The 11,037-nt window shown below is 33.0% G+C and overlaps 1 protein-coding gene across 1 annotated transcript in view; it reads left to right on the top strand.

Annotated features, from left to right (window-relative positions):
- LOC111686158 (homeotic protein female sterile-like) overlaps nt 1-11,037 on the top strand; it is a 40,142-nt gene that overhangs the window by 4,369 nt on the left and 24,736 nt on the right. The window contains exons 3-6 of the mRNA XM_046945453.1: nt 3,377-3,735; nt 4,329-6,443; nt 7,310-8,498; nt 9,378-9,641. Of these exons, the coding sequence (XP_046801409.1) occupies nt 5,298-6,443; nt 7,310-8,498; nt 9,378-9,641 (2,599 nt within the window). The 5' untranslated portion in view covers nt 3,377-3,735; nt 4,329-5,297. The remainder of the gene's footprint in view (nt 1-3,376; nt 3,736-4,328; nt 6,444-7,309; nt 8,499-9,377; nt 9,642-11,037) is intronic.

Raw genomic sequence — 11,037 nt, forward strand, 5'->3', positions numbered from 1 at the left:
TTATAAAATTTGTAAAAGAAATAAATAAAATTAGCTTTTTAATATAAATTGTTATAAAAATATTATAAATTATAACAAGTAGTTTCTTGTAAATATAAATTTTTAAAAGAAAAATGAATGAAAATTGCTTAAAGCATAAGTGAAAAAAAAGAAAATTTGCTAATATGCATGAAGAAAAAAAAAAGAATGAAAAATGAAGAAGCAGCATTTTATAAGGGCAGCAGTTGATGAAAGAAAGGAGAAAAGAAAAAAAGTGGTTCCATATAAAATAGAGTTCGTAATTTCTACATACATACAAATTTATTTACATATATGTTTTTGTTATTTAGTTTTCTACTGCTGCTTGTTACTGAAGTATTGCCTTGATTTTTGTACTATTATCAAAAGCAGCAGCAACAACAACAACAACCTACCTACAATATTGTGTATATTGCAGTCAGCGTTGTGTTATTTTTTTTTCTTGTCTTTCTTTTAATTATTGCTATTTTTCCATTATACTGTTCTCTGCAGTGTTTAGGCAGAGAGTTAAACGTTGACGTCAACATCATCAACATTCTTTGATATATACACAGAAATACAAAATGTTATTGAAAACATAATATAAAAGCCGAATATTGCCGAGAGTTATCAACCAAATAGTCTACTGTACTATATTTGTCTTTTTGCTGCTGTCTGACATTTACGTCTCAGTCGCTGTTTGCGTCGTGTGTGTATAGTAAGTTTATGTTGTTAGAAAAGGCCAACTATATATATATGTGTGTGTTTTTTTTTGTTTTTGCTTTTCTTTATTTTTTTGAAATGAAATGTTTTCATGAATTTTTTCTGTTTTTATTGTTGTAATTTGTTATTTGGCAGAAATTTAAGGATGTAGGTATATTTTGGAAAATACCTACTTATGGTTTTTTGGAGAAATTTTTTTTGTTTTGTGTTTTATTTTAAAGAAAACATTATTGGCAACTATGTTTCTATGTTTACAAAATGAAGGATTAGTTCTTAAGTATCAAAATCATTAAAAAGTTAATTGAGAATAAAGTAAAATTTTTAAATTAGTTTTATTTTAAGCCGGTTTATACAAATATTTCTTTAATTTGTGTGTTTTTATAAAATATTTTTAATTATTATTACTTTTGTTGTTATTTTGTGAAAGTTTCCTTTTTAAAATTTAAAATTTTTTTGTTTTTAAATAATTTCCTCCAAAAAAATAAAAAATTGCAAGTTATTTTTAATTTAAATTATTATTACAACCTTTTTTTTATTATGCTAAAATTGAAAGACCAAAAAAAAAGAGAAAGTTTATTGTTTAAAATATTTTATTTTGTTTTCTTTTCAGTTAGTGTGAATTATTTTTCGTTTATTTTTTTCTTTCATTTTTGCAATTCACTCACAACAACTGTTTATCATATGACTGTGACTGCTTTGGTTACAGTTTTTTTGTTGTACCCTACACATTTTAAAGAGGGGGATTAGGTATTGAAACTGTTGTTTGTAATACTAAGAAATTTTGCGTTGTTTGTTCCTCCGCTCGTTCTTCTGTCATCTTTACTAATCGATGCATACTTGATTTTGACTCTGTTGTTGTAACAAGTTGGTTGTAACATGATGTTGTTCTTTGGGGATATAGCTGTTGCTATTCACAATGGAACTTTGGGTCTCCGAGTGGATGTATACATTGATATACAACCCTTTTAAACTAACAACTAGCTGTTGCTGAGTTGACAATCTTTGGCCGATTGTGAATCGGGTCCTTCCGGAGCGAAGATCCAATTCTGTTTTTAAAGACTCTTTGGAAATTTGTTTTAACAACAAAACATTCTAGTTCTCTTTGTTCCGTCGGTGTAGCGATAATCGCAAAGTCGCTTTTGTTTGACATTTTGCATTTGTTTTTGTTTATATTGATATACTTTGTTGATAAATTTAGTGTTATTGTTACGCTATTCTATTGTTGTTGTTGTTCTTATTATTTACTACTCTTTGATGGATACATGTTTGTTGTTTTGTTGTATTAAAAAGTAATCACGAAAAGACTAATGAACGCAATCGGTGGGAAGATGAAGCAGAGAAAAGAATTGGAATTATTTGTAATAATTTTTAAGAGGTCTTTATTATCGTTTTTAGTTATGTTTCTCAATAATCGGGGTTCTAATAGAAATTTCATTGATTTCATGAATCGTTTTGTAGATGGAACACAAAACTAATCACACATTTTATTACATCTGATCATATTATTTGAAGTTTTCAAATCCAAATTCGATAATTATTGAAATCTTATGACAACTCTCAATATATTGGGAAAGTTGTTTCTTTAAAGAATAGTCTAATCTAATCCTTACTTTACAGGCTTAAGTCTATTCTATAGGTTGATCATACTCTAATCTGTTCTATAGATTGATCAGACATTAGTCTGTTCTTTAGACTGATTAGACTTTAGTTTGTTTTTTAGAATGAGCAGACTTTAGTCTGTTCTTTAGACTGATCAGACTTCAGACTTTAGTTTGTCCCTTAAACTGATCTTTTGATCAGTGTTTAGTTTGTTGCACAGACTTATTTGTAGATAATACTTTATAGTCTCTTCTATAAACAGATCTATAGATCCAGACTTCAGTCTGTTCTATAGACTCATCTATAAATCAGACTTTAGTTTGTTCTATAGACTGATCTATAGATCAGACTTAGGTCTGTTCTATAGACTGATCTACAGATCAGACTTAGGTCTGTTCTATAGGCTGATCTTTGTATCAGACTTTAGTCTGTTCTATAGACTGATCTCTAGATCAGACTTTAGTTTGTTTTATAGACTGATCTTTAGATCAGACTTTAGTCTTTTTTGTAGACTGATTAATAGATCACATTTTGATCTATAGATAAGATTTAAATATATTCTGTAGACTAATCTATAGATCAGACTTTAGTCTGTTCTAAAGACTGATCTATAGATGGGACTTTATTCCGACTGATCTATAGATCTGACATAGGTCTGTTCTATTGACTGATCTAGAGATTAGACTTTAGTCTGTTCTATAGACTGATTTGGAGATCAGACTTTAATTTGTTCTATAGACTGATTTAGAGATGAGACTTTAGTTTTTTTTCTATAGACTGATCTATAGATCAGACTTTAGTCTGTACTTTAGACTGATCTATAGATCAGATCTATATATAGATCAATCTAAAGTCTGATATATAGATCAGGCTTAATAAATTCTATAAACTGATCAATAGATAATGCTTTACCTTTACCTAGAGATCAGTTTATATTCTCTTCTATAGACTGATCTATAGATATAGTGGAGAATATTGACAAGATTTATAATTATTTTAATTATCAATTAATTTTTTATTATAATTATAACTTATCCTTTTTTCTTTCTCTTTACAGTATAACATCCACAACAATTACAAAACTACCTTTTTTAACATTGACGTCTCCAGAGTGAATGCTTCAGAATTATATACCTATACATATATTGTAATAATTACACATTAATATAAGTTAAAAACAAAAAAACAGAAACTCCCAAAAGACTTTTAACAAAAAACAATCTCCAATAAATTTGTAATTTTACAAGAAAAATAGCAAATAACAAATCTACAACAACAGCAAATTTGGTGTAAATATTTTACAAATAATTGTTTGTTATACTATAATTACAAAGTAAAACAACAATCACAACAACAGCAACAAAAATGTTTACAATTCTAAGCTGACTTTAAATACTATTTGCTGTAAATGTATTGGTAAGTTGGGAAGCAAAGAAATGTTTTTACATTTGACCACACTTTTTACAAATTCTCAGCAATTTTAGTGATGAATTTCTTAAGTTTGTTTCAAAGTTTAGTTTAAGATTTCTAGAGTTTATCTGGAAATCTTGTTTATTGTGTTTCTACTCAGTTAAATTTGTCGAAACAAATTTAGGCGGATTTTAACCGTTGATTGTGTTTTTCAATTATGAATTTAAGTTCACTTAACTTTGTTAGTATTGCCAACCTTTCACTCAAAAACATAAACAATAAACAGCTGTTTATGTTTATGTTTTGTAAATAATAATTTTGTTAAGTGAAAAAATTTTGGAAAATTGTTAAATAAACATTTAAAACAATAATAAATAAAACAAAAAATTGCAATTTACTGAAAATATTAAGTTTTTGTTCTTTCGAAATCATTGTTTTATGTTTTTTTTTGTTTTCTGAAAAACCCACCCTTAATAGTTTGAAATTTGAAACTTTTAAGAAATACTTGTGTTGCTGAGGTTTTTAAAGAGTTTTTTTTTTGTTATTGTTTAATTAAATTTTTAACTTTTTTCCTATTTCTTTTTCGTTTTTAACTTTAGATTATTTTTGCCCTAAAATGCGGCCTACAACAGCAACCGTCAAACAATTACAGCAGCAGTATATGGCCACAAATCATCTTACTACTATAGATATGTACAGCATTATATATAAACTACTCTATCAAAACTCCAGACTACAGAAAAGGATTTGAAACTTAACACAAAACCAACCAAACAAACAAACAATCAACAAACAACAAAAATAAAGTGTTGTTGGCTTTTATAACTACAACGCAAACAATTGTTATTATTATTATAATTAATTTCATTTTAATTTTTTTTGTTACAACAACAACTGCTAAATGTTAAATAAGTGAGAGTGATCAAAAAAACACTAAAATTTCCCTTCCTTAGAGACACAGCACGACACGAGAGTGTGGTTATAAAGAAAAAAGAAGGGAGAAGTGATCCAAAAGAAAAGAGAAAAGTAAAAAACCTTAAACGTTAAGAAAAAAACTCTTTATGAGAGTTTAAAGTTTAATGTAAAAACTTATTCTCTTTCTTAAAAAAAAAAAGAATTCTCCTTTCAAAGTTTACACAAAAGAAAAACAAACAATAAAAAGACATTTTGTAAAAGCTTTACAAAACTGTTAAAACTTCCCACTTAATTTTCAAAATAAAACAAAACAAAAACAGCAAATTACAAAAAAAAAGTAGTGAACAGTTTAATTCTTAAACAAAATATTGTTAAAATCCTCCCCTACTTGAAAGCCAGCAGCTCCTTGCTGTAAAAAAATTTTAAATAAAATTAAGCACAATTAACATATTTTGTATATAAAATTACAAAAACAATAAATTTAAAACATACCTCAAGGTTGGTGTTTGTGCACAAAACTAACCTTAAAACCAATAAAAAAAACTAAAAACTAAAGGAGTGTTAAGTTTGTAAGGGAGGAAAGGAAATAACAACAACAATAATAATACATACAAACTGGATTGTTTAATTTAAACGAAAAAACAAACTGCAAAATGTCGCAAGAACCACCGCCACGTAATGAACCCTATGTGGAGCCAGTTAATGGCATTGTTCAGCCACCAACTGTACCACCACCCGATCGACCGGGACGCAATACAAATCAATTACAGTATCTCATTAAGACGGTTATGAAAGCCGTCTGGAAGCATCATTTTTCTTGGCCATTCCAACAACCGGTCGATGCCAAAAAACTCAACCTGCCCGACTATCATAAGATCATTAAACAACCCATGGATTTGGGTACGGTTAAGAAACGGCTAGAGAACAATTACTATTGGACGGCTAAAGAAGCTATACAGGATTTAAATATAATGTTCTCAAATTGTTATGTTTACAATAAGCCCGGCGAGGATGTGGTGGTTATGGCACAAACTTTGGAAAAAGTATTTCTACAGAAATTGGAAGCCATGCCTAAGGAGGAAATCGAATTGGAACCGGTGACGCCGAAAGGTGGTGGTAAAAAGAAACCACGTTCGGGTCCCAAACCTCCTGCCTCGGCCAATGCATCACTATTAACTGCACCCACCACGCCTGCCAGTTCTGGACGTGGTGCTGGAGCTGTTGCAGCCAGCGCTGCACGACCCCTTTCCGCTATGGGTGGCACTGTCTCGTCCTCCGGTGGTACACCCGCCTCCACACCCGGCATACCACCGATCGCCACCGTGGCACCACAAACTGTACCCGGCAGTACGAATACAACAACAACGGCTCTAGCAACCGGAGCTCCCAGTACCTTACTACCTGGAGCCAGTATACTACCACCGGGCGGTGTGGCTACTCATGTGTCTTTAGTGGGCTCTGCTGCAGGTGCAGCAGCTGGTGTTGGCGCAGGCGCAGCCGGAGTCAATTCAACGCTGCTCGATGGCAGTGTTACAGCTGCGGGTGGTGGTGGTGCCAATCCTGCTGCTTTGGCAACTGCTGCGGCTACCGTACCTGCGTATCATGTGAATAGTACAGCGGCCGGTGTGGACGCCGTTATACCTCCTCAGCAACCGGCTAAAATGAAAAAAGGTGTTAAAAGAAAGGCTGACACTACGACACCTACTGCAAATGCATTTGAATCACCGTATGCACAAATCGACTCAAAGAGTGCGAAAATCGCAACGAGGCGTGAGTCCAATCGACAGGTAGGCAAAAAGGTAGGCCAACGTGTTGGGGCATGATGTGTGTGTGTATGTGTGTATTGTGTGTGAGGAAGAAAGAAAAAAAGTACTTTTTTTGTACACTCTTCATCTTTGTGAGTCATAACTTTATACAATGATCTATAGATTCGACTTTTGTCTGTTGTATAGACTGATCTATATATCAGACTTAAGTTTGTTTGTTTGTGATCTTAAGTCTGTAGTATAGACTGATCTTAAGTCTGTTGTATAAACTGATCTTAAGTTTGTTGTATAGACTGATTCTATTGATCAGATTTTAGTCTATTCTACAGACTGATCTCTATAGATCTGTTCTTCAGAGTGATCTCTATAGATCAGACTTTAATCTCTTCTATATATTGATCAATAGATCAGATTTTAGTCTGCACTTTAGAGTTATCTATAGACTTTAGTCAGTTCTATGGCCAGTCCTCTGTTGAACAGTCTTGAGCCGGTTCATTAGACTGATCTTTAATAATTTTATTATTTTTTATTAAAATAGTCTTTGGTGAAGGGTTAAAAAAGTCATCTTAGCCAAATACATCACTCTTTTGTTTAAATATATATTTTTTTTAAATTTAGAACATTTCTTTCGCCAAACATCCCAAGCATTTTAAAATTCCTCTATTTCCTATCACACGTTTTCTCAACTAAATCATAGCAAATCCTCTAGTCCATCACTTAAGCCTTAAAACTATAAACATCATCATGCTTTCACAAAACACGCTGTGTAACGCCTTAAAAACCCAACATTTCCTAAAACTTCCTTTATATTTTAGTTTTACATTAAAAAGTAGTTTGACATTCACATTCTTCTAAAAGAAATTGTAAAAAAATTAATCTGTTTTTGTTTTTGCTCTCAGGACACCGGCTATCCTATGTCACCTATGGGTGTGGGTGGAGTGCCTGGTGCAGCTGGTGGTGCCGGCGGTGTACCGGGCTCTGCCAAATCCAAGGAAAAACTATCAGATGCCTTGAAATCCTGCAATGAAATCCTTAAAGAACTTTTTTCCAAAAAACATTCAGGCTATGCTTGGCCCTTCTATAAGCCTGTCGATGCCGAACTATTGGGTTTGCATGACTACCACGACATTATTAAAAAGCCCATGGATTTGGGTACCGTCAAACGGAAAATGGACAATCGCGAGTATAAGAGTGCACCCGAGTTTGCCGCCGATGTGCGATTAATATTCACCAACTGCTATAAATACAACCCGCCAGATCATGATGTCGTTGCTATGGGCCGCAAACTACAGGATGTCTTCGAAATGCGTTATGCTAATATACCCGATGAACCGGTGGCGAATGCCCATGCAGCAGCGGTTGCTGCGGCGGCAGCCCATCACGGCTATGGTAAGCATGATGGTTCTGATTCCTCCTCAGACGAGTCATCGGATAGTGAAAACGAATCGAATTCGGATGAAGAGCGTAATGCGAAACTGAAGATGTTGGAGACGAAATTGCTCGATTTGCAAGAGGAAATGCGTAAACTAATGGAAGAAGCCTCGAATAAGAAGAAGGCCAAGAAGAAAATGAAGGAAAAGAAAAAGGCTGCTGCCAGTGGTGGAGCATTGGGAGCCGGTGGCATAGTGCCGGCGGCAGCAGTTGGTTCATTGGTACCTGGCGGCGCCGGCGTCGCCACAGGTGTTGCTAACACTATGCACGGGCATGAGATTGCCTCGGCTATATCGATGGGCCAGATAAGTACGGGTGGTAAGGGTGCTACCATGGGACCGGGTGGTTTAACAGCGGGTCCCGCAACAGCGGCCGCTGGTGGTAAAGGTGCTAAGAGTAAGGGTCAACGGGGACCCAAAGCAGCAAATGCTAGCGGTGTGGGGCCAGCAGCAACGACAGCGGCCACAAAACGTACCAAAGGCAGTGCATCAGCTGCTGGAGGTGGTGGTGCTGGTTCGGGAGCTGGTGCCAGAGGTGCCAATAAAAAGAAACCCACCAGCCAGGCCATGGTCTTCGATTCGGAGGAGGAAGATACGGCCAAACCCATGTCATACGATGAAAAGAGACAATTGTCTTTGGATATAAATAAACTGCCGGGTAAGTTTTGCGTAAACAGGATCTTAGGTTAAACTGATCTTTAAAGAGGACTTTAGATTAATTTAAAGACTGATGTATAGATCATAGATATAGATATATATCTTTAGTTTCTAAAGTTTGATCTACAGTTTTTATGTTTTAAAGTCTAATCAAACTTTAGTTTGTTTTGTAGAATGGTCTGTTATATATACTGATCTATAGATCTGACTTGGTTACTGATCTATAGATCTGACTTGGTTACTGATCTATAGATCTGACTTAAGTTTTATCTGTAGATCAGACTTTGTGATATAGACTGATCTGTAGATCAGACTTTAGTTTGTTCTCTAGATCATACTTTAGTCTTTTCTATAAACTGATCTCTAGGTCAGTCTTTAGTCTGTTCTATAGTCTGATCTATACATCTTTAGTCTGCTCTATATACTGATCTATAGGTCAGTATTTAGTCTGTTCTAAAAGTCGGATCTATAGATCAGAGTTTGTGATGTAGACTGATCTCTAAATCGGACTATAGTCTTTTCTATAAACTGATCTATAGATCAGACTTTGTGATTTAGAATGATCTATAGATCCGTCTTAAAACTGTTCTATATATTTATCTATAGATCAGAGTTTAATCCGTTCTACAAACTGATCTATAGATCAGACTTAAGTCCGTCGTATAAACTGATCTATAGTAAGACTTTAGACTAGGTTATATATTGATCTGTAAATCAGACTTTAGTTTGTTTTATAGACTGATCTATAGTCTGTTCCATAGACTGATCTATGGATCGCACTTTAGTCAGTTCTATATTTAAAATAAAATTTCTTTTTAAAATAAGTTTTAAATTATAAATTATATCTTTTCTTTTCTCCTTCCCCTCACCCCCTAAACAGGTGATAAATTAGGACGCGTTGTACACATTATACAAAATCGAGAACCATCGCTGCGCGACTCTAATCCAGATGAAATTGAAATTGATTTCGAAACATTGAAACCCTCAACATTGCGTGAACTTGAAAGCTATGTGGCCTCTTGTCTACGCAAAAAAACCCGTAAGCCTTACTGTAAGTTTATCCCAATGACACGCACTACTCAAGCAATACATGAACAACAACAACAACTTCGTAAAGAACAACAACAGCAGCAACTTTTAAGAGGTTGATCTGTCTGTCTGTATGTTTGTTCGTTTGTTTGTTTTTTTTTTGTCCACAAACAACAATAACAACTTGTTGTTTCTACTGCTCTTTTTTTCTTTGAATAGTAAATAAACAGTTTAACAAAGAACACTTAAAATAATTAAATAAACAATTTGTTCGCCTGGCTGGCCTTTTCTACGCCCCCCCCCTTTTTGTTACAATGTGCAGCTTTTTGATTTTTTAACAATTTTTTTTCTGTTACGAATTGTGTTTTGTTTTTCTACATTTTGTGATTTTACATTTTTTAACCATCATTGTTTTATAATTTATTTATCATGTACATACACTAAGGATGCACATTTTCATTAAAACACATACATTTTACTCTCACTTTACTTACATCCCATCATCACTCATTTGTTACATGTTTCTAAAATTTTTTTTGTTCATTTCATTTAACAAACAAATCATTTTTTCACACTTCATGTTTTTTTGTTAATAATTTAAATGTTAATTTTTTCTGATTTGTTTGTGTGTGTGTGTGTTTTTTTTTTTAATTTTCAACATGTTTTATAAATTAAAAATAAAACATTTTTATAATAAACTGAACAAAAGCCAATTTTTTTTTGTTGTACAAACAGTTGTTATTTATTGTTGTCTGGTTTAAATCTCTTTAATATTAAATCTATTAATATATTAATTTTCAATTCCAAAAAAAAAATTAAATTTAGACTAGACTATAGACTAGACAATAGTCTAGACTATAGACTAGACTATAGATCAGACTATAGACCAGACTATAGACTAGACTATAGACTAGACTATAGACTAGACTATAGACTAGACTATAGACTAGACTATAGACTAGACTATAGACTAGACTATAGACTAGACTATAGACTAGACTATAGACTAGACTATAGACTAGACTATAGACTAGACTATAGACTAGACTATAGACTAGACTATAGACTAGACTTTAGACTAGACTATAGACTATACTATAGACTAGACTATAGACTAGACTATAGACTAGACTATAGACTAGACTATAGACTAGACTATAGACTAGACTATAGACTAGACTATAGACTAGACAATAGACTAGACAATAGACTAGACTAAAGACCAGACTATAGACTAGACTAAAGACTTGACTATAGACTTAACTATAGACTAAATTATAGATTAAACTAGACTATAGACGAGACTATAGACTGGATTATAGACTAGGCTATAGTCTAGACTATAGACTAAATTATAGACTAGACTATTGACTAGACTTAGACTACACTATAAAAACTAGATTTAGACTAGACTATAGACTATACTAAAGACTAGACTATAGACTAGACTATAGACTAGACTATAGACTAGACTATAGACTAGACTATAGACTAGACTATAGACTAGACTA

The sequence above is a fragment of the Lucilia cuprina genome, chromosome 3 (assembly GCF_022045245.1).
Source record: "Lucilia cuprina isolate Lc7/37 chromosome 3, ASM2204524v1, whole genome shotgun sequence".
Taxonomy (NCBI): domain Eukaryota; kingdom Metazoa; phylum Arthropoda; class Insecta; order Diptera; family Calliphoridae; genus Lucilia; species Lucilia cuprina.